Consider the following 21,211-nt stretch of genomic DNA (forward strand, 5'->3'; position numbering starts at 1 on the left):
ACCACTGCACTCCAGTCTGGGCAACAGAGCGAGATCCTATGGCAAAAAGAACAAATAAATGAAAATAAAATAAATGTACTAACATTTACTGAGCAGTTTGGAGTATAATTAGTTTAATCTCAACACCCCATGATATAGATACCACTGCTATCCCATTTTAGAGGAGGCTAAAGGACAGAGCGGTTAACTGATGTACCAAGGTCCTAGCAGAGTTCTAAATGAGGCCCCGGGGGCAGAAGCCTACGGTTATGAATGATTGGGAGGGCTGCACCGGACATCCACGGGATGCTGGGGGTGAGAGGACACTAGAAAGGAGTCAGAGGGAAGGGGCAGAGGGAGATAATGGGTCAAAGTGTCTGAGGAAGGAGACCGGGCTGGGTAGCCCCAGCCACATGGGCCTAAGCCCAGGTGGAGGGGAGGAGATAGGAACGAGGACGGGATGTGGAGAAGTGGGGAAGGGAAGGCCGACGTGGGCAGGGTGCGAGGAGGCCTTGGAGAAGGAGGGTGGATGGAGCAGGCCCCCAGGCGAGGCAGGGAGCACCGACAGAAGCGCCCAGGCCGTTGCAGGGCGCGAGGTCCCACCTTGAGCACCGTGGCGGCTCCCGCGCTGGGCACCTGGAAGTGCGCAGGCTGCTCCGCCGCCTCGTCGGGGCGCTGGTAGCTGAAGCACGCTTCCGCTATGTCCAGGTGGCCGAGGGGCAGCGGGTCGTGGGGGTTCTTGAAGTAGCAGAGGCAGCAGCGGCGCGCGTCCAACACGAACCGACGGCTGCGGTAGCCACGCAGTCGCGCTGGTTCCCGCGCGGTACCCGCCCCGGGCTCTGCAGCCTCCCTGTCGCCGTCGCTGCCCTCCTCTGCCCGGGCTCCTGCCCCGGTATGGCTGCCTGCGCGCCAACCGTTTGTGCCCTGGCCCCCGCGCCTTCGCGCTGCGGCTGCTGCGCTCCCAGCACGCGGCGCCCCCTCCCCTCCGCCCCGCTCCTCCCTCAGGCGCTCAAAGTGGCCTGGAACTTGTAGTACCCTTCCAGCCCCCCTCCAAGCCCGTTGGCAGTTGTCCTCGCCCGTTGGCAGTTGTCCTCGCCCGCTGGCCGTTGCCCCCGCGGGGCCCCGGAAGCCAGGTCCTGCCTCCCGCACCTGCCAAATCCCCGCCCTGCTGGAGTCTCGCTCTGTCGCCCAGGCTGGAGTGTAGTGGAGCCATCTCGGCTCACTACAACCTCCGCCTCCCGGGTTCAAGCAATTCTCCCGCCTCAGCCTCCCGAGTACTTGGGATTACAGGCGCCCGCCACCTCGCCCGGCTACTTTTTGAATTTTTAATAGAGACGGGGTTTCGCCATGTTGGTCAGGCTGGTCTCAAGCTCCTGACCTCAAGTCATCTGCTTGCCTCGGTCTCCTAAAATGCTGGGATTACAGGCGTGAGCCACTGCGTCCGCCCCAAAAGCCTTTTTTGGATGAGAAAGACTCACTCAGCTTCGTCCTGAAGAGCAAGTGGGCTGGGGAAGAGGAGAGTATGAATGTGAGTCCAACAGCAAGGCAGTCGATAGACCGTCTTGTTGCGTATGGTTTTGCACTTTTTTCTTCAAAGAATGTCACCGTCTGAAGAATGCTATTGGAAGACACACACATACACACACACACACACACACACACACACACACACATCACGCAGCCGGTTCTCTACGGGATTAGAAAAAACTTGCGCGAATCAATCTGCGCAGTTAAAAACAAATACGAAATGAGCAAGAAAGCACTTAGCAGTCAAATCTCGCCACCACATAAACAGGTTAAGTTTGGAAGCACAGCCCCTAACATTCGGTGCTGCTTAGCATCTCCGACTTCCGGCGTCCTCTGTTGCTAGGGTGACCAGAGGCGCGTCCTAAAGCTCCGCCCCACAAACCATAGAGTACCGGAAAAAGCTCGAGCAGAGGGGTCGGAAAGGGAAAATAACGGCGGCTGCGGTGTGGTTGGTGGTGAGATGACGACCTTAGTGCTGGATAACGGAGCTTACAACGCCAAAATCGGTTACAGCCATGAAAATGTGTCGTAAGTGCCTTCTTTCTCCGAGGGACAAGATATATACGCCTAGTGGTTTCATGTGCTACGTTTCATCTCCGGACATCAATGAACTGCAAACGCCCCCGCGCGGCCCTGACTTAGCCAGAGGGATTCCCTGGTTGGAGCTGGGTGGGTGGTTGTGATGCTTTGAATTGAAATTGATTTTGGTTTTAGTTTTGGGCTGCGAGGCCCCGGAAGTGGGATGTATGTTTTATTTCGTAACAGGAAATAGCCAAGGAAAATAGGCTTGTAGAGATGCGTTCCTGACGGAAGGGTCCGTAAAGTTCATCAGCCTTTGGAAACTGTGGGCACCGTGTTTGGGTGTGTGTGGATTTTCCTGGGTACAAAATTATAGGTTTCATTAGATTCTCAAAGCGTTCTTATGACCCCCCCAAAAGTCTAAAAATCACGGTCTTAGGATCTGGAGGCTTTGAAGACTTTGGCCTACTGGCCGACCTAGTTGGTAAGGTCAATTAAACAGAAGTACTGTTTTTTTTTTTTTTTTTTGAGACGGAGTCTTTCTCTGTCCCCCAGGCTGGAGTGCGGTGGCGCGATCTCGGCTCACCGCAACCTCCACCTCCTGGGTTCACGCCATTCTCCTGCCTCAGCCTCCCGAGTAGCTGGGAATACAGGCGCCCGCCAACACGCCCGGCTAATTTTTTGTGTTTTTAGTAGAGACGGGGTTTCACCGTGTTAGCCAGGATGGTCTCGATCTCCTGACCTCGTGATCCGCCCGCCTCAGCCTCCCAAAGTGCTGGGATTACAGGCTTGAGCCACCGCGCCCGTCTCAGAAGTACTGTTAATACAATGGCATTCATAACATGTATAGTCATAAAATATATGTTTGAATAAATAAGCAAAGCTAAAGACACGCCTTTCCGTTATCAAATTAACAGAGCATTAAAAAAAATTCTTTCCTTCCTCCCTCCTTTCCTTCTTTTTCATTTCTTTTCAAACAGAAATGAAAGAGGGAAATCAAACTGAGTAGGAATGTAAATTGTTACAATCTTTCTGGAAAACGTTTTGGCAATGTGTATCATTATCATTGTCACCGAGGCTGGAGTGCAGTGGTGCGATCTCAGCTCACTGCAGCCTGAATTCAAGTGATCCTCCCGCCTCAGCCTCCAGAGTAGCTGGGATTATAAGCGTGCACCACCACACCCGGCGAAGTTTTTGTATTTTTAGTAGAGACGGGGTTTCACCATGTTGGCCAGGCCGGTCTCAAGCAGTCTACTTGCGTTGGCCTCCCAGGGTGTTGGTATTACGGGCGTGAGCCACCACACCCAGCCGACACAGCAATTATTATTATTATTATTTTTTTTTGGAGAGGGAGTCTGGCTCTCTTGTCCAGGCTGGAGTGCAGTGGCACGATCTCGGCTCGCTGCAACCTCTGCCTCCCAGGTTCAAGCCATTCTCATGCCTCAGCCTCCCAAGTAGCTGGGACTAGAGGCGCGCACCACCACCCCTGGCTAAGTTTTGTATTTTTAGTAGAGACGGAGTTTCACCATATTGGCCAGGCGAGTCTGGAATTCCTGACCTCGTAATCTGCCTGCCTCAGCCTCCTAAAGTGCTGGGATTACAGGTGTGAGCCACCGCGCCTGGCCATGACACAGCAATTCTATTATTACTTAGAGAATTAATTAGAAGTGCTTTGTATTATTCATAGTCATCGTATACAGGCAGCCAAAAAAATGGGAAGCAAGCTAAATAATCAGGAATAGCATATTGGCTAAATACACCAAAATACAACCTGAGACTGATAACAAATTCAGCTTCTTAAAATTATGTCTTCAAAGAATATTTAGACATGTAGAAAAAATGCTGACAGTATTATAAGTGAAATAAGCAGGTATAAAACATTTTTTACAGTATTATCCCAGTGTCATCTCGTATACACATACAGACACATTTGTATGCATACATGTGTGTATAATTAATAATGGCTGTAGTTTGTCTTCCAAACCAAATTGTAAGCTCATGGCAAGCAGCAAGAGGCCCAGGTGGGCGGATCACGAGGTTAGGAGATAGAGAGCGTCATGGCTAACACGGTGAAACCCTGTCTCTACTAAAAATACAAAAATTAGCCAGGCGTGGTGGCAGGCGCCTGTAGTCCCAGCTACCTGGGAGGCTGAGGCAGGAGAATGGCGTGGGCCTGGGAGGCGGAGCTTGCAGTGAGCCGAGATTGCACCACTGCACTCCAGCCCGGGGCGACAAAGCGAGTCTCAAAAAAAAAAAAAAAGTTGCTACTTCTGTACCCTGTAGCAGCAGCAGTCACCAGCCTTTTTGGCACCAAGGACTGGTTTCGTGGAAGACAATTTTAACGTGTGGTTGGGGGTATGAGTGAGGGTGATGGTTTTGAAATGAAACTATTCTTAGGTATTAGATTCTCACAAAAAAAGTACACAAACTATATCCCTTGCATGCACAGTTCAAAATAGGGTGCGTGCTCCTATGAGAATCTAATGCTATGGCTGATCTGACAGGAAGTGCAATTTAGGTGTTAATGCTTATGGCCCCACCCTCCTTTCCCACCCTGGTGCTCACCTCTTGCTGTGAAGGCTTGGTTCCCAACAGACCACAGACAGGTACCGGACCACAAGCCCTGCGGTTGGGGACTCCTGCCCTATAGCATCTTGCTGATTGAAGGTCTTCGGCTTCATGGGAACTTTATTTATTTTTTGAGACAGAGTCTTCCTCTGTCGCCCAGGCTGGAGTGCAGTGGCACAATCTCTGCTTACTACAACCTCTGCCTTCTGGGTTCAAGCAATTCTCCTGCCTCAGCCTCCCCAGTAGGTGGGATTACGGGCATGCACCACCATGCCCAGCTAATTTTTATATTTTTTAGTAGAGATGGGATTTTACCATGTTGGCCAGGCTGGTCTTGAACTCCTGACCTCATGATCCGCCCGCCTCAGCCTTCCAAAGTGCTGGGTTATATGCATGAGCCACTGCTCCTGGCTGGAAACTTAATTTTTATGGTCATAATTTTTAACTTGTGAATCTTTTTTTTTTTTGAGACAGTCTCGCTCTGTCATCCAGGCTGGAATGCAGTGGCGTGATCTTGGCTCACTGCAAGCTCTGCCTCCCGGGTTCACGCCATTCTCCTGCCTCAGCCTTCCACGTAGCTGGGACTACAGGCGCCTGCCACCAGCCTGGCTAGTTTTTTGTATTTTTAGTAGAGACAGGGTTTCACCATGTTAGCCAGGATGGTCTCGATCTCCTGACCTCGTGATCCGCCTGTCTCAGCCTCCCAAAGTGCTGGGATTACAGGCATGAGCCACCATTAGTCATGCGCCCGGCCTAACTTGTGAATTTTAATCCAAATGGTATTAAGACTTTCTGTGTTAAAGCCAGAAAGACTAGGACCTTCACCAAAGCACTGGCTTTCGTCTCTGCAGTGGCAGAAGCAATACTTACCTGTAAGGATTTCTTGAGGATTATTAGAGAAAGAAAGGATCCAGTATAGAACTTGTTACATACTGAACTTTAAAAAAAAATGGGGGGGGGGTGGACATTTTTGTGTTGTTATTATTTTAAAATAGAGACAGGGCCTTGTTCTGTCCACCCAGGCTGGAATGCAGTAGTGGGATCACAGTTCATTGCAGCTGCAGACTCCTGCGTTCAAGCAATCCTCCTGCCTCAACCTTCCTCTAGAAGATAGGAATATAGATGCTCATCACCATGCCTGCCTGATTTGTTTTTTTCTCTTTCTATTTTATTTTATTATTAGTTTTGAGACTGAGTTTTGCCCCGTCGCCAAAGCTGGAGTGCAGGGGTGCGATCTCGGACCACTGCAACCTCCGCCTCTCAGGTTCAAGTGATTCTTATGCCTCAGCCTCCCTAGTAGCTGGGACTACAGGCATGTGCCACCATGCCTGGCTAATTTTTGTGGTTTTTTTTTAGTAGAGATGGGGTTTCACCCTGTTGGCCAGGCTGGTCTCGAACTCCTGACCTCAAGTGATCCACCCGCCTTTGCCTCCCAAAGTGCTGGGATTACAGGCGTGAGCCACCACGCCCGGCCTTATTTTTTATTTTTGTAGAGACAGGTTCTGGCTATGTTGTCTAGGCTGGTCTTGAACTCCAGGTCTCAAGCGATCATCCTGCTCCCAAAGTGCTGGGATTATAGGCATGAGCCCCCACTCCCAGCCTTTGGTATTATTTTAAGACAGAATGAGAAACACTGGATATACCAATCTTAGGATACACTAATCTTTTGGCATCAAGAGTGGTGGTGAAATAAAAACGTTTTTAGGAACTAAATATTTAGGGGATAATTATTTGTTTCCTTGTTTCTAGGGTTATTCCTAATTGTCAGTTCCGGTCAAAAACAGCACGTCTTAAAACTTTTACTGCCAACCAGATAGATGAAATAAAAGACCCTTCTGGACTCTTTTACATCCTTCCTTTTCAAAAGGTAATCCAATTAATTATGTTTCATTTCTAGCATTGTAGACCTAAATTTAAAGATAATTTTAATTGTATGTAAAAGGCTGTGTGTAACTTAAATTTTAACTACAACCTAATTAAACCCAAATTAAAATTTGATTGTTTGGGTAAAAATAAACGACCATGATTTAGTTACTTATTATGAGTACTGATTTTTACTTACACTAAATCTAAGTGGTATGCACACATTAATTTAAGAAAATAAGTATAGGGAGGCAACTGTATATATTGGTGTGTCTTTTGAACCTCTGACATTTTAGTAATTGCTTATTTGTGAGTTTTTTTTTAACTTTTTAAAGGAGAAAAACATACTAACATAATCGATTTGAAATTCATACAGCAGTATACCTATGTAGTAAACCTGCACGTTCTGCACATGTATCCCAGAATTTAAAGTATAATAAAAAAAAATTTTTTTAATTAAAAAAAAGAAATTCATACAGCATTACACTGGAAATGGTAACCATAGATACAAATCAGTGATTTGGAATTTGATTTTTAAAAATTATTCAAATATTCTTGATAATTAAATTTATAAAAACATTTTTTAGGGCTACTTGGTGAACTGGGATGTTCAAAGACAAGTTTGGGATTACCTTTTTGGAAAAGAAATGTATCAGGTAACAAATTAGAGTGTGTATTCAAATTCTGTTTCCATGTTTAATTGTAATGAAAAATTCGAATTTACATTTAAAGATTTATAAACTTATGAATATGTTCTCAGCACATATTTAAGTCACTTTTAAAATAAATAATAAATGCAAGTGAATAAAATTTCCATGTTGAAGTAGAGGTTGAGTAAAGATAGTCTGTATGAAACTCAGAATTTTACTTCAGATTTCTATTATTAGATCAATTCACTATATCATCTTAATTTTCACAATAAAACGTTTTTGCTTACATATCTACGTGAATATTACAAGAAGATTTTGTGTTTTTAATGTCTGTAATGTGATTATAGGTGTAAGGAGAAAATGTTCAAGTTTTAATACTTTTCAAGAATGTGTGTGTGTGAGAGAATTACATAAACTTGAATATCTTAAGCATCTTGCCCTTTTCCTTTTTTTTTTTAATTTAAAACATCTGCAGGCCAAGCCTGTAATCTCAGGTGGCTCATGCCTGTAATCTCATGCCTGTAATCTCAGCACTTTGGGAGGCTGAGGCGGGTGGATCACTTGAGGTCGGGAGTTTGAGACCAGCCTGGCCAACTGGTGAAACCCCGTCTCTACTAAAAATACAAAAATTAGTTGGGCATGGTGACACACACTTGTAGTCCTAGTTACTTGGGAGGCTGAGGCAGGAGAATTGCTTGAACCCGGAAGGTGGAGGTTGCAGTGAGCCGAGATTGCACTACTGCATTCCAGCCTGGGTGAGACTATGTCTCAATAAATAAATACATACATAAATAAAACATCTGCAAGTTTTTTTTTATTATGATTTTCTTTTCTTTTTAATAGACATGGGGTTTCACCATGTTGCCCAGGCTGATCTCAAACTCCTGGGCTCAAGCAATCCGCCCAGGCGTGAGCTACCGCACCGGCCCTATTTTCTCTTGTTTTGTCTTTGTCTTGTTCTGTCCTTTTTTTTTTTTTTTTTTTTTTTTTTTTTTTGAGGTGGAGTCTTGCTCTGTTGCCTAGGCTGGAGTGCAGTGGCACAATCTCGGCTCACTGCAACCTCTGCCTCCTGGGTTCAAGTGATTCTCCTGCCTTGGCCTCCTGAGTAGCTGGGATTACAGGCACATGCCACCACACCCAGCTCTTTTTCTTTTTTTTTTGTATTTTTAGTAGAGATGGGGTTTCACCATGTTGGCCAGGCTGGTCTGGAACTCCTGACCTCAGGTGATCTGCCTGCCTCAGCCTCCCAAAGTGCTGGGATTACAAGCTGAGCCATCATGCCTGACCTTGTTTACCTTTCATTTAGAAACATAACAACAGCCCCAATATTTGTTGTATCGTTCGTTAATGTTTCTATAATTGTCTTTAAACAATTTTATGGTAACATTTTCTTTCATTTTTTAGAGACAGAGTCTTGCTCTGTTGCACAGTCATGGCTCACTGCAGCCTCAATTTCCCAGGCTGAAGCAATAAGCCTACCTTATCCTTCTAAGTAGCCAGAACTACAGGCATGCACCGCCATGCACCGTTAATTTTTATTTATTATTTTTTTTTAGTAGAGATGGGGTCTTGCTATGTTGCCCAGGCTGGTCTCATATTCCTAGCCTCAAGCAATCCTTCCACGTCAGCCTCCCAAAGTGCTGGGATTACAGGTATGAGCCACTGTGCCAGGCTGGTAACATTTTATTAATGCTACCTCTAACAGAAGTAAAATTGCATAATAGTTAAGTACATGGATTCTGTAACTAGACTCCCTGGATTCAAATCTTACCTATGTCATTAAATAGCTCTATGAACCTTGGTCACTTATTTAATTTTTCTGTGCCTCAATTTGCTCATCTATTAAATGGGGATAGTAATAAGACTTATCACGATTATTGTGAGGATTAAATTAATTTGTTTATACATGTAAAACAAGTGTTAATTATCACTACAAATTATAAAACATTTTGGAGTGTTTTCTCCTATAGGTTGATTTTTTAGATACTAATATTATTATCACTGAACCATACTTTAACTTCACTTCAATTCAAGAATCAATGAATGAAATTCTATTTGAAGAATACCAGTTTCAAGCAGTATTAAGAGTAAATGGTGAGTTCAAGTTTTCACTGAATTGAGTTATATGACTATGGATATGAATAGGGTAATACTCACAAAGTCCCAAAATATTAAGTGGCATTCTTGGCTAGCACAGTGGCTAACACCTGTAACCCCATCAGTTTGGGAGGCTGAGGCGGGTAGATCACTTGAGTTTAGGAGTTTGAGATCAGCCTGGGCAACATGGTGAAACCCTGTCTCTACAAAAAAAATAGAAAAATTAGTTGGGCATGGTGACACGCACCTGTAGTCCCAGCTACTTAGGAAGCTGAGGCAGTTGGATCATTTGAGCCTGGGAGGTTGAAGCCGCAGTGAGCTGTGATCGTGCCAGCCTGGGTGACACAGTGAGATCCTGTCTCCAAAAAAAAAAGAAATTGAGTTATGTGAAGCGTGAATATGGATATGAACCAAGTAAAGAAACTCTAAAAGTTACAGAATACTATGTGGCATTTTTTAGATTTGAAGGAAATAAGACTTGGATTTTTTTTTTTTTTTTTTTTTTTCCGAGACGGGGTTTTGGTCTTGTTGCCCAGGCTGGCGTGCAATGGAGCAATCTCTGCTCACCCTCCGCCTCCTGGGTTCAAGCGATTCTTCTGCCTCAGCCTCCCAAGTAGCTGGGATTACAGGCGTTCGCCACCATGCCTGGCTAATTTTGTATTTTTAGTAGAGATGGAGTTTCACCATGTTGGTCAGGCTGGTCTTGAACTCCTGATCTCAAGTGATCCACCCGCTTTGCCTTCCCAAAATGCTGGGATTACAGGCATGAGCCACCACACCTGGCAAGTTTTGGAATCTGAAAACTAAATGGACCATTAGAGATTATATAGTCAGACATCTCTCATTTTATCTTTTTACTAATATTTCTTTCTAATGAAGTTACTGGCCACATTTCTTATTTCTGAAAGATTCTGAGGTAGTTATCTTTTCTGTCATTTATGTATTTGCAATTATTGTTTGTTTGTTTGTTTTTGTTAAGTCAGGGTCTTGCTCTGTTGCCCAGGCTAGAGTGTGGTGGCACGAACATGGCTCACTGCAGCCTCCACCTCCTGGGCTCAAGGGATCCTACGGCCTCAGCCTCCCAAGTAGCTGGGACCACAGGTGTGTGCTGCCGTGTCTGGCTGATTTCCTTATTTTTTGTAGAGACAGGGTCTCATTTTGTTGCCCAGGCTGGTCTCAAACTCCTGGTCTCAAGTCATCTTCCCACCTCGGCCTCCCAAAGTGCTGGGATTATAGGTGTAAGCCACGGCTCCAGGCTGAATTCTTATTGTTTGAAATAATGTTAGTAGCTCAGGCTGCCAGTTTGAGGGAGAACAATCTGTAAATATCATCTAGAAGCAAGTTTATTACAGGCTTAGATTACATGACATGGTTGGGTACAATGAAAGTATTTAAATATTTAACTTTCAGAATTTAAGTCCATATAAGCAGCAGTATGGGCAGTGGTTAAGGGCACAATCTCAACCAGGTGCAGTGGCTCATGCCTATAATCCCAGAACTTTGGGAGGCCAAGGCAGCAGGACCACTTTAGGCTAGGTGGTCAACATAGTGAGACTCCATCTCTACAAAAGAAAAATTAAAAAATTAACCAGGCGTGGTGGTGCATGTGTATAGTCCCAGCTACTGGAGAGGCTGAGGCAAGAGGATCACTTGAGCCCAGGAGGTGGAGGTTGCAGTGAGCCATGATCGTTACCACTGGGAAGGTGCTACTGGCATCTCATGGGTAGAGGCCAAGATGCTGTTAAACATCCTACAACACATAGGAAAGCCCTCTACAACAAGGAGTTATCCAACCCTCAATGTCAATAGTGCTGAGGTTGAGAACCCTGCTCTAAAGACACACTGCCTAGGTTTGAATCTTGGCTCTGGTACTTCCTAACTGTGTGACTTTGAGCACATTACTTAACTTCTCTGAGCTTCAGATTCCTCATCTGTAAAATGGAGTTGTTTTGAGTATTAACACACACACTCATTACACAGATTTTAGAATAGAGTCTGGCATGTAATAAATTATCAGTAAAAATGAGCTGCTGTTGTAGTAATTCTTTTAACCTATGGAGTGAATATTTACCCTTAAAAACGGATACCAAATTTTATTATGTTTACCATGTAAGTGCGGTGTTTTAAAGTATAAACACTATAAAGATCTTTTGACAGTTATGAATAGTATTCATTCATGTATGAAATATTAACATGTATGAAAAATTAACATTTTTCCTGTAATTAAAGGGAGCATTTTTGTCTTGGTGCTTGTCTTTGTTTTCTACCTTTTTAATTGCTTTAAATTAGTGTTATATTTTTGTTCTCTTTTTTATCTTTTTTTAAATAGCTGGGGCTCTCAGTGCACATAGATATTTCCGAGATAATCCTTCCGAATTATGCTGTATCATTGTTGATAGTGGATATTCCTTTACACATATAGTTCCTTATTGTAGAAGTAAAAAGAAAAAAGAAGCAATTATTCGGTGAGTTGCATTTAATTTTCATGTTGTTTCTAAAGATTAAACAGAATGATAATGTGCAATAATTAAATTTGAGTTCTCCCCTTTCAGGATAAATGTGGGAGGAAAACTCTTAACCAATCATCTAAAGGAGATCATATCTTACAGGTGATGCTTAGCTTTGATTCTTTGGGAGGATGGGGCTCTGGGGAGGAACCTTTTAAAGTAATTTAAGATTATTCCTTACTTTTAAGGCCAGGCATTGTGACTCACGTCTGTAATCCCAGCACATTGGGAGGCCGAGGTGGGTGCATCACTTGAGGCCAGGAGTTCGAGACCAGCCTGGGCAACATGGCGAAACCCCACCTCTACTAAAAATACAAAAATTAGCCAGGTGCGGTGGTGCACACCTGTAATCCCAGCTACTCAGGAGGCTGAAGCATGAGACTCATTTGAACCAGGAGGTGGAGGTTGCAGTGAGCCAAGATCACGCCACTTCACTGCAGCCTGGGTGACAAAGTGAGACTCTGTCTCTCAAAAAAAAAAAAAAAAATTGTAAATGTTGTACATTAACATAACTTATGCTACTATTTTTAATTTTATTGTGTTTAACACATAAGTAGAATTCTTAAATCTCAATTTCCTGTTACATTAACTTTGGATGGTATCATACCATCAGGATCCCTTTGCTCCCCTATGTGCCCTACTCCTTTATATTTGCTCCCCCACTGTGTTGCTGACCCTTGGCAACCACTGATTGGCTTTCCATCGCTATATGTTTGTTATCTGAAGAATGTTAGTTTCTTTTTGTTTGTTTTCTTTCTACAATTTTGTTATTACTATTATTGTTATTTGAGGCAGGGTCTCACAGTGTTGCCCATGCTGGTCTCAAACTCCTGGGCTCAAAAGATCTCCCATCTCAGCCTCCCGTAGTAGCTGGGATTACTGACCTGCACTTCGCGCCCCTGAGCTTGGCAAGAATGTTACAGTCTCAGATAACTAGAAGGAGGATATTGAGTGTTACCAATACACAAAAATGGATGTGTTGAAGATGATGAATATTCTAGTTATCCTGATCTGATGCACTGTGTGGGTTTCTTTTTGATTTTGAGACAGGGTCTTGCTTTGTCACCCAGGCTGGAGTGCAGTGGTGTGTTCATGATTCACTGCATCCTCAACTCCTAGGCTCAAGAAATTATCCTGCCTCAGCCTCCCAAGTAGCTGGGACCACAGGCATGTGCTACCACATCTGGCTAATTTTTGTATTTTTTTGTAGAAACAGGTTCTCACTATGTTGCCCAAGCTGGCCTTAAACTCGTGGGTTGAAGCTGTCCTCCTGCCTCAGCCTTCCAAAGTGCTGGGATTACAGGCATAGCCACAGCTCCCAGCAAAACATCACTGTGTACCTGAGAAATATGTACAATTATTACATGTCAGCTTAAAATATATACATATATGTTTTAAAGATACTGGTGGGAGAATGAATACTGGATGGCCACACCCAGTCATGCCATACATTTAGCAATTTTTTCATTAAAAATAATTATGGCCAGGTGCAGTGGCTCACATCTGTAATCCCAGCACTTTGGGAGGTGGAAAAGTTTTTATTTTTAAACATCTTGATTTCTATATAAGCCAATGTTTAAGCTTCATCCTCAGTCACTAACATTTATTGAACAGCTTGTATGTGCTTGGTACTGTGTGCTGACTCAACAATACTTAATATAATCAGAAAAGAAAGTGCATAGAGTTAAGGCACTGTAGCAAGATTCTATTCAGAATGGTTTGTGGGGGGATGTTTGCTCTTTAGTTAGATAAACCCCACTTAACATGTTTGTTTTCAGTTTCCTTACCTATAAACTAGACTAATACCTACCCTCAGAGGAATAGTGTGGAAATTAATGGAAGTGACAGTATTCCATAAAGTTAAAATTATTTTACACGTTCAAGAATTTAAAATTTCAAAAAATCGGTTGCCTGAAAATTTAATTCCAGAAAAAAATTTCAAATAATTATAAATTATATTTAATTGTTTCTATTTCAAATTTTACAACTTTTATTTCTGTTAGGCAGCTACATGTTATGGATGAAACACATGTGATTAATCAAGTGAAAGAAGATGTATGCTATGTGTCTCAGGATTTTTATAGAGACATGGATATTGCAAAGTATGTATAATGACAATCTAAGAATTGGAAAGTAGATTGTTGGGGTATGTTACACATAATTAGAATATTTCATAAATCTCAATTTTGTTTTCCAGGTTGAAAGGAGAAGAAAATACAGTAATGATAGACTATGTCTTGCCTGACTTCAGTACAATTAAAAAGGGCTTTTGTAAGGTAATTTTTAAAAACCATCAATGGTTGGTTGCTGCGGCTCATATCTATAATCCCAGCACTTGGGGAGGCTAAGATGGGAGTTAAGAGACTGGCCTGGGCAACAAAGCAAGCCCCTGTCTCTATTATAAAATTAAAAAAAAAAAAAATCAGTGATATTTCAAGTGATCACTTCAGTTAGATTTGAAAAGAATTTCATTTAGGCCAGGCGTGGTGGCTCACACCTGTAATCCCAGCACTTTGGGAGGCTGAGGCAGGTGGATCATGAGGTCAGGAGTTCAAAACCAGCCTGGCCAACATAGTGAAATCTCGTCTCTACTAAAAATACAAAAAAAATTAGCCGGGTGTGGTGGCAGGTGCCTGTAGTCCCAGCTATTTGGGAGGCTGAGGCAGGAGAATCACTTGAACCTGGGAGGTGGAGGTTGCAGTGAGCTGAGATCACACCACTGCGCTCCAGCCTGGGCAACACAGCGAGACTCTGTCTCAAAAAAAAAAAACAAAAACAGAATTTCACATCTAGCTGGGATTGGCAGGGCCTTGGAGAGTTGCTTTTCTTTTGTTTGTTTGTTTTGTTTTTTTCGGTTTTTTTTGAGACAACATCTCACTCTGTCACCCAGGCTAGATGCAATGGTGCGATCACAGCATTCACTATAGCCTTGACCTCCTAAGCCCAAGTGATCTTCCTGTCTCAGCCTCCAGAGTTGCTGCGACTGCAGGCATGTGCCACCACGCCTGGCTCATATTTGTATTTTTTGTAGAGGTGGGGTCCTACAGTGTTGCCTAGGCTGAACTCGAACTCCTGGGCTCAAATGATCCTCCTGCCTTGGCTCCTAGGTGTTGGGATTACAGGCATGAGCCACAGCTCCTGGCCCTTCGAGAGTTGTTGATTACTGCCTTCCTGCTGGCCATTTCACCTGGCAAAAGTGAAATTTGATTAATAAATTTCTTAGTAAATTTATTTAGAAAAAGAACTATCAGCCAACCTGGCCCTCTTTGTATTTTAAAGTGCGTGGAATAAAGTTACCAAATTATCTTTGAAGGAACAGCCATATTAGCGTCAGGAATTATTTAGTTGTGTTTTGTGTGATTTTGGCAACAGTAAAGGCAGCCACACATTCTAAATTTTGAGAATCTTGAAACTTCCAAGAACATTATTAATATATTATTGCATATATATTATTGCATATTACTAATTATTATTTGTCATGTGAGCTAGATAATGTAACTTAAACTTTTAATCTTTTTCTTTAAGCCAAGGGAAGAGATGGTGTTGAGTGGAAAATACAAATCTGGGGAACAAATTCTTCGTTTGGCCAATGAGAGATTTGCTGTTCCAGAAATACTCTTTAATCCTTCTGATATAGGCATTCAAGAAATGGGAATTCCAGAAGCTATTGTCTATTCCATTCAAAATCTACCTGAAGGTACATAAATAGAGTAAAATACTAAAGAATTATAATTGTTTTAAAAACATCATAAGCCCTGTGAACCCTGTTTCTTCTAAATAATTTCAGGCAAATTGGTGAGTCTGTTTTATTTGCAGAGATTTGTAGATCCCATAATGCATTTACATAATTCTTGATTCACCTTTGATTATAAGTTTTTTTCTTTTATCTTTTTTTGTGATTATAAATTTGATAGAGGAAAAATCATTATGGTCCATTTAAACTTGAAGAAATGTATCTCTCCATGAGTATTAAATTGTCATATCCATTTTAGGAAAGTTTTAATTTAACCCAGATCTGTACAGAAATTTATAATTTAACAATTTAATGGTTTTCAGCTATTGGTAGACTGACTTATTCTTTCTGTTATATTTAGAGTAACATACAGGATTAATTTTAAAGAGATTGGAATATGGTGCTTCATAGTGATTTCTGGATTCTCCTGAAACATGCCTTAAGTAAATAACGTTCCAGAGTTTTAGGGTACTTTACTATCTCCCTGGTTCGCAAGAAGTAGGCATTGGAGAAAATCTAGCACAGGCCATGTGCTTTCCTCTCATTAAAAAAAAAAAAGAAAAACATAATGCTATCCATACATAATTATTTCACAGCTATTTTCATATTTCACATTTTATATAAAGTTGCAGTCATGATGTGTACAACATTTTGTACTACACTGCTTTAATGTCATGGCAGAGTGAGACTCAAGGTCAATATAAGGAAACTCTGCCCTTGTTTTACTGAACAGAAACGTTAGGTGGGACGGCCCATACCTGTTAATTCCTGATGGATTTTCCAGTGGTGTTTTGAAGGCTTCTAATACTTAACATTTGCTATCATGTAACTTTAATGAGTGTTCATACTTAGATCCCTTCTTTAAACATAGTTTACGAGTGTTTTTAACTATCAAAGGTAAGTATTGCACAACGTACATGTTTGCCTCAATGAGATAATGTGGAGATTTGGGCTTGTAAGTTCAAATGTCATGAAAGACCTCCTTTTCATCCTTATGGTAGCTCACAGTCTCAGCCTACAGCAAGAACCACCCCCCCTCCATTTTAAAGAAGAATAATTATAATTACCAACTGTTTTTTTACTACAGTGTCACTCATTTATATATGGCTTACATGAGTGTACAGTAGCCAGTAGTTTACCGCCCTCACCTTAGGTTTTTCTTTTAAAGATCTATGAGGTCATATTTCACTGTTTCATGTCTTTATTTGTATAAAATATAACCTCATTACAAATCTTAGAATGGACCTAATGAAACCCCACCAGTAACTATAATCCCTAATTGCTTCTTATCTGATCCCTCATCCACATCTTTCCAGAAAAGTAAACAGATTTTCTAATGCCTTTTTTCCTTTCCTTCTCCTTTTCTTCTTTTAAAGAAATGCAGCCACATTTTTTTAAGAACATTGTCTTGACAGGAGGAAATTCCCTCTTCCCAGGATTTAGGGATCGGGTTTACTCAGAAGTTCGATGTCTTACTCCAACAGATTATGATGTTTCTGTCGTGCTGCCTGAAAAGTAAGTGTTGTTTTATACAGAAGTGAAACATGGAAGTCCGCATGTAGAAAAGGTGGTCTGTTGACTTGAGTTTAAAACCTGGCTCTCCCACGGTGGCAGGTTCATTTCACCTGCTGAATATTCATTTTTCTTCTTTCAAAAATTGAAATGATAAACCTTACATTTCACTAAATTAAATGGAAGTATGTAAAGTGCAAACCATAATGTTTCGTACACAATGGGTGCTCAATTAAGTATATGGGGTGATTACTCCCATGTAGTAAATCAGCCTTGGTCCTAAGAGATTTTTATAGGCAAAGCAATCAGGTTATTGTCTATATGATTTATCTGAGATGTATTATTTCTTGACAGTTTCTGTCAGGAATAGAAATTGAATAATTGAACCATTGTGATAAGTTTTATCAATTCATAAATTGTTTTAGAATTTTTAAAATTCTCCTTTAAATGACTTTTACTAATGAGGTTTTTAAAATTCAAAACTGTTTTATGTGTACCCTGTACAGTGTTATATGAGAAAAAGTGCATATCATCACTTCCCCTTTAGTGGTTAAAATAAACTAAGGTAGGGCCAGGCGCAGTGGCTCTCGCCTGTAATCCCAGCACTTTGGGAGGCTGAGGCAGGCAGATCACTTGAGCTCAGGAGTTTGAGACCAGCCTGGGCAACATGGTGAAGCCCTGTCTCTACAAAAAATTAGCCGGATGTGCTGGTGTGCACCTGTAATCCCAGCTACTCAGGAGGCTGAGGTAGGAGGATGATTTGAACCCAGGAGGTGGAGGTTGGTGTGAGCTAAGATTGCACCACTGTATGCTAGCCTAGGTGACAGAGCAAGACTCTGTCTCAAAAACAAACAAACCCCCCTGCAAAAAAAACCAAAAAAACGAAGGTAGAATTTTACAGCTCTAAGGGCTTATATATCATCCTATTCTATACTCTTACTTTGTAAATAAAGAAACAAGGGCTCATGAGTTGGCAAATGCCTTATGTTGAGTTAATAGCAATGATCAGATTAAAACCCAGTTTCTTACCTTGAGTGAGGACTTCTTACCAAAAATATATGTCTAAAAAACTCACCCCTAGTGTTAGTGGCAGAGTTGCAAACAAGACCCCACATACCTGACTCTTAATTCTAGAGTTTTGTTTTAAAGCTAAAGTAGAATTTTCCAAAATCAACAGAAGTTAATAGAAGGCCCTCATTGGTATCACTTTCTTTTATAGCTATGAGATAAATGAATAAACAATTTAAAAATATTGGGATGATTTTTATCACCACTAATGTTCATATGTTCTTAAGAGTATAAAGCAGATTGGCTTTTTATCTTGCATGTACAGATTACAGGCCAAGGGATCCACAGAAATAGGTCTATTAAATAAATTTTTGTTGTGCATCCACTGCTTTTATAGATGTATAAATGTATGTGTATATTTATATATAAATCTATTTTTATAAAAGCTTAATGCAAATACAATAAATACAATAAAACATTTATTGGCCAGGTTTGGTGGCTCACACCTGTAATTCTACCACTTCGGGTGGCCAAGGTAGGGAGATCACTTGAGTCCAGGAGTTTGAGGTTACAGTCAGTTAGGATTGCGTCACTGCACTCCAGCCTGGGCAACAGTGTTTGACCCTGTCTCTAAAAAAAAAGAAGGAAAAAAGAAAGAAAAGAAAACCTTTTCTTTTTCTGTAGAGACGGAGTCTCACTGTTTCACCCAAGCTGGCCTCCAACTCCTGGGCTCAGTAATCTTCTGCCTTAGCCCAGCCAAGTTGGGTTTTGGGGGGTTTTTAAAATTTTTTTTTATTTTTTGAAATGGAGTCTCACTCTGTCGCCCAGGCTGTAGTGCAGTGGCACAATCTCGGCTCATCACAACTTCCGCCTCCCGGGTTCAAGTGATTCTCCTGCCTCAGCCTCCTGAATAGCTGGGACTACAGGTACACGCCATCATGCCCAGCTAATTTTTGTATTTTTAGTAGAGACGGGGTTTCACCATGTTGGCCAGGCGGGTCTCAAACTCCTGACCTTGTGATCTGCCCGCCTTGGCCTGCCAAAGTGCTTAGATTACAGGTGTGAGCTACTGCGCCTGGCTTTGGGTTTTTTTTTTTTTTTTTGAGACAGAGTCTCACTCTGTTACCAGGCTGGAGTGCAGTGGTGTGATCACGGCTCACTGCACCCTTCACCTCTGGACTCAGGTGATCCTTTCACCACAGCCTTCCATGTAGCTGGGACTGCATGCATGCGCCACCATGCCTGGCTAATTTTTAAAATTTTTGGTAGAGATGGGATCTTGCTATATTGCTCAGGCTGGTCTTGAACTCCTGGGCTCAAGCAGTCCTCCCACCTCGACCTACCAAAGTGCTGGGATTACAGGTGTGAGCCACCATAACCGACCTTTGTTTTAATAGAGACAAAGTCTCCCTCTGCCACTTGTGTGATCATAGCTCACTGCAACTTTGAACTCCTGGGTCCAAGCAATCCTCCTGCCTCAGCCTCCTAAGTAGCTAGGACTACAGGTATATGCCACCACACTTGGCTAGAAAACATTAATTTAACTTTTTTCTTTACCTTTTTCAGATTTGAAACTCTAAACTGGGGAAAAAGAACAGTAGAAATAGAATTGAGTCATAACACAAAGTATAACCTTGGTTGTAGATAGCAAAACCAAACTAGATGTTTTACCTGCTCTAATCTTACCTATTGTCTGTGTCTTCCCACATAATTGTTTATCATACACTATGTTTTCTGTTTCATTTATTAGAGGTAACAAAGTGTAGCAGCAAAAGCACAGACTGTGAAAACAGTTCTGAGTTAAATCCTAGTTCCAGCCTAAATTCTAGTTCCAGACTTAACTTCTCTGAGCCTCATTTTTCAAATCTAGAAAGTGGGAGTAGGCTGGGTGTGGTGGCTCATGACTATAATCCCAGCACTTTGAGAGGCCGAGGTGTGTGGATCACCTGAGGTTAGGAGTTCGAGACTGGCCTGGCCAACATGGTGAAACCCCACCTCTACTAAAAATACAAAAAAATTAGCCATGTGTGGTGGCATGTGCCTGTAGTCCCAGCTACTTGGGAGGCTGAAGCAGGAGAAACGCTTGAACCTGGGAGGCGGAGGTTGCAGTGAGCTGAGATGGCACCACTGCACTCCAGCCTGGGTGACAGAGTGAGACTCCGTCTCAAAAAAAAAAGAAAGAAAGTGGGAGTAATAGCTATTTTATGGGTTGCTATGAGAGTTATTGAGATGACATATCTTTGCCACATACAGAATTTAGACTCAGGATGACAGTTTTTCCTTTTAGGCATCTTTTGATCTTTGGCTTATATTCTCATTTTTTCTTTAGAGTTAGAGGGTCCATAAATTCAGGACATAGGGAAAAAGGAACATTTACTATTTTGTAGTGGTGAACAAGGTTCCTTTCCTTTTTGGGTTGCTCTATTCATATGAAATGTATGCTTATTTCTGTACCTTAAATGATTTTCTGTTGGGTTGGGTAGAGCTTGCCACATTTTAATGGCAAAAAACACAAATTACTTTTGCACCAACCTAATAGTAATTTCTGTTTCAGGCATTTCAGTTTTCCTGTAAAATCATCTGGGTTCACTTATACCTTTATTTTCAGCCCTATTACTTACGCCTGGGAAGGTGGAAAATTGATATCAGAGAATGATGATTTTGAAGATATGGTGGTAACAAGAGAAGATTATGAAGAAAATGGACATAGCGTCTGTGAAGAGAAATTTGATATTTAAGCAACATTTTTGAATGAAAGTTGTGACCATAAGGTTTAATTTCAAAGTTCCTTTTAAAAGAGGTTAAAGAACTGTGTTACCTTTCGTCCTAAGAAAAAGGCTTGAATTTATGTAAATACTTTGATCGATTGCTAATTTTCAAAGGCTTCTTAGGTAGGTTATTACAGTAAACTGTAACTCAGTCCACATTTTCATTTAGGAGCTAGACTACCATAGCAACGCTTATGCTGTTTCCAAGCGTAGGTTATTTTTCATTAAAAGAAGAATGAATGTATTTTAAGTTTAATTCTTCATATCTGAAAGCACAAATTTAACGGCTTCACTGGACAGTTTTCCTTAGAAGGTAGTTTTGTGTGACTGTGACTAAAGTATTTTATTTAAAAATTGTCATTCTTATCTATACATTCTAAAGTTGGAAAGACTGATCTTATATGTGTATAATGTTTATTTTGTACCTAGAGTACATTTAAAAGGGTGGAGACTAAGCTAATAAAGTTTTTTTGGTCACTA

At 41.8% G+C, this 21,211-nt stretch overlaps 1 protein-coding gene across 3 annotated transcripts; it reads left to right on the forward strand.

Moving 5' to 3' along the window:
• Positions 1-1,375: 1,375 nt before the first annotated feature.
• On the forward strand, positions 1,376-21,211 carry ACTR6 (actin related protein 6). 3 transcript variants are annotated; one of them, XM_058425905.1, is made up of 11 exons: positions 1,376-1,507; positions 6,343-6,460; positions 7,044-7,112; positions 9,077-9,200; positions 11,533-11,668; positions 11,756-11,812; positions 13,714-13,812; positions 13,908-13,986; positions 15,236-15,407; positions 16,820-16,958; positions 20,572-21,211. In XM_058425905.1, coding segments are annotated over exons 1-11 (1,125 nt in total). In that variant the 5' UTR covers positions 1,376-1,505; the 3' UTR covers positions 20,702-21,211. The 3 variants fall into 3 exon arrangements, with proteins under 3 accessions (XP_058281888.1, XP_032026907.1, XP_058281889.1); XM_032171016.2 differs by lacking the exon at positions 1,376-1,507 and adding an exon at positions 1,927-2,034; XM_058425906.1 differs by lacking the exons at positions 1,376-1,507; positions 7,044-7,112 and adding an exon at positions 1,927-2,034.

The sequence above is a fragment of the Hylobates moloch genome, unplaced genomic scaffold (genome assembly GCF_009828535.3).
Source record: "Hylobates moloch isolate HMO894 unplaced genomic scaffold, HMol_V3 SCAFFOLD_12, whole genome shotgun sequence".
Taxonomy (NCBI): Eukaryota; Metazoa; Chordata; class Mammalia; order Primates; family Hylobatidae; genus Hylobates; species Hylobates moloch.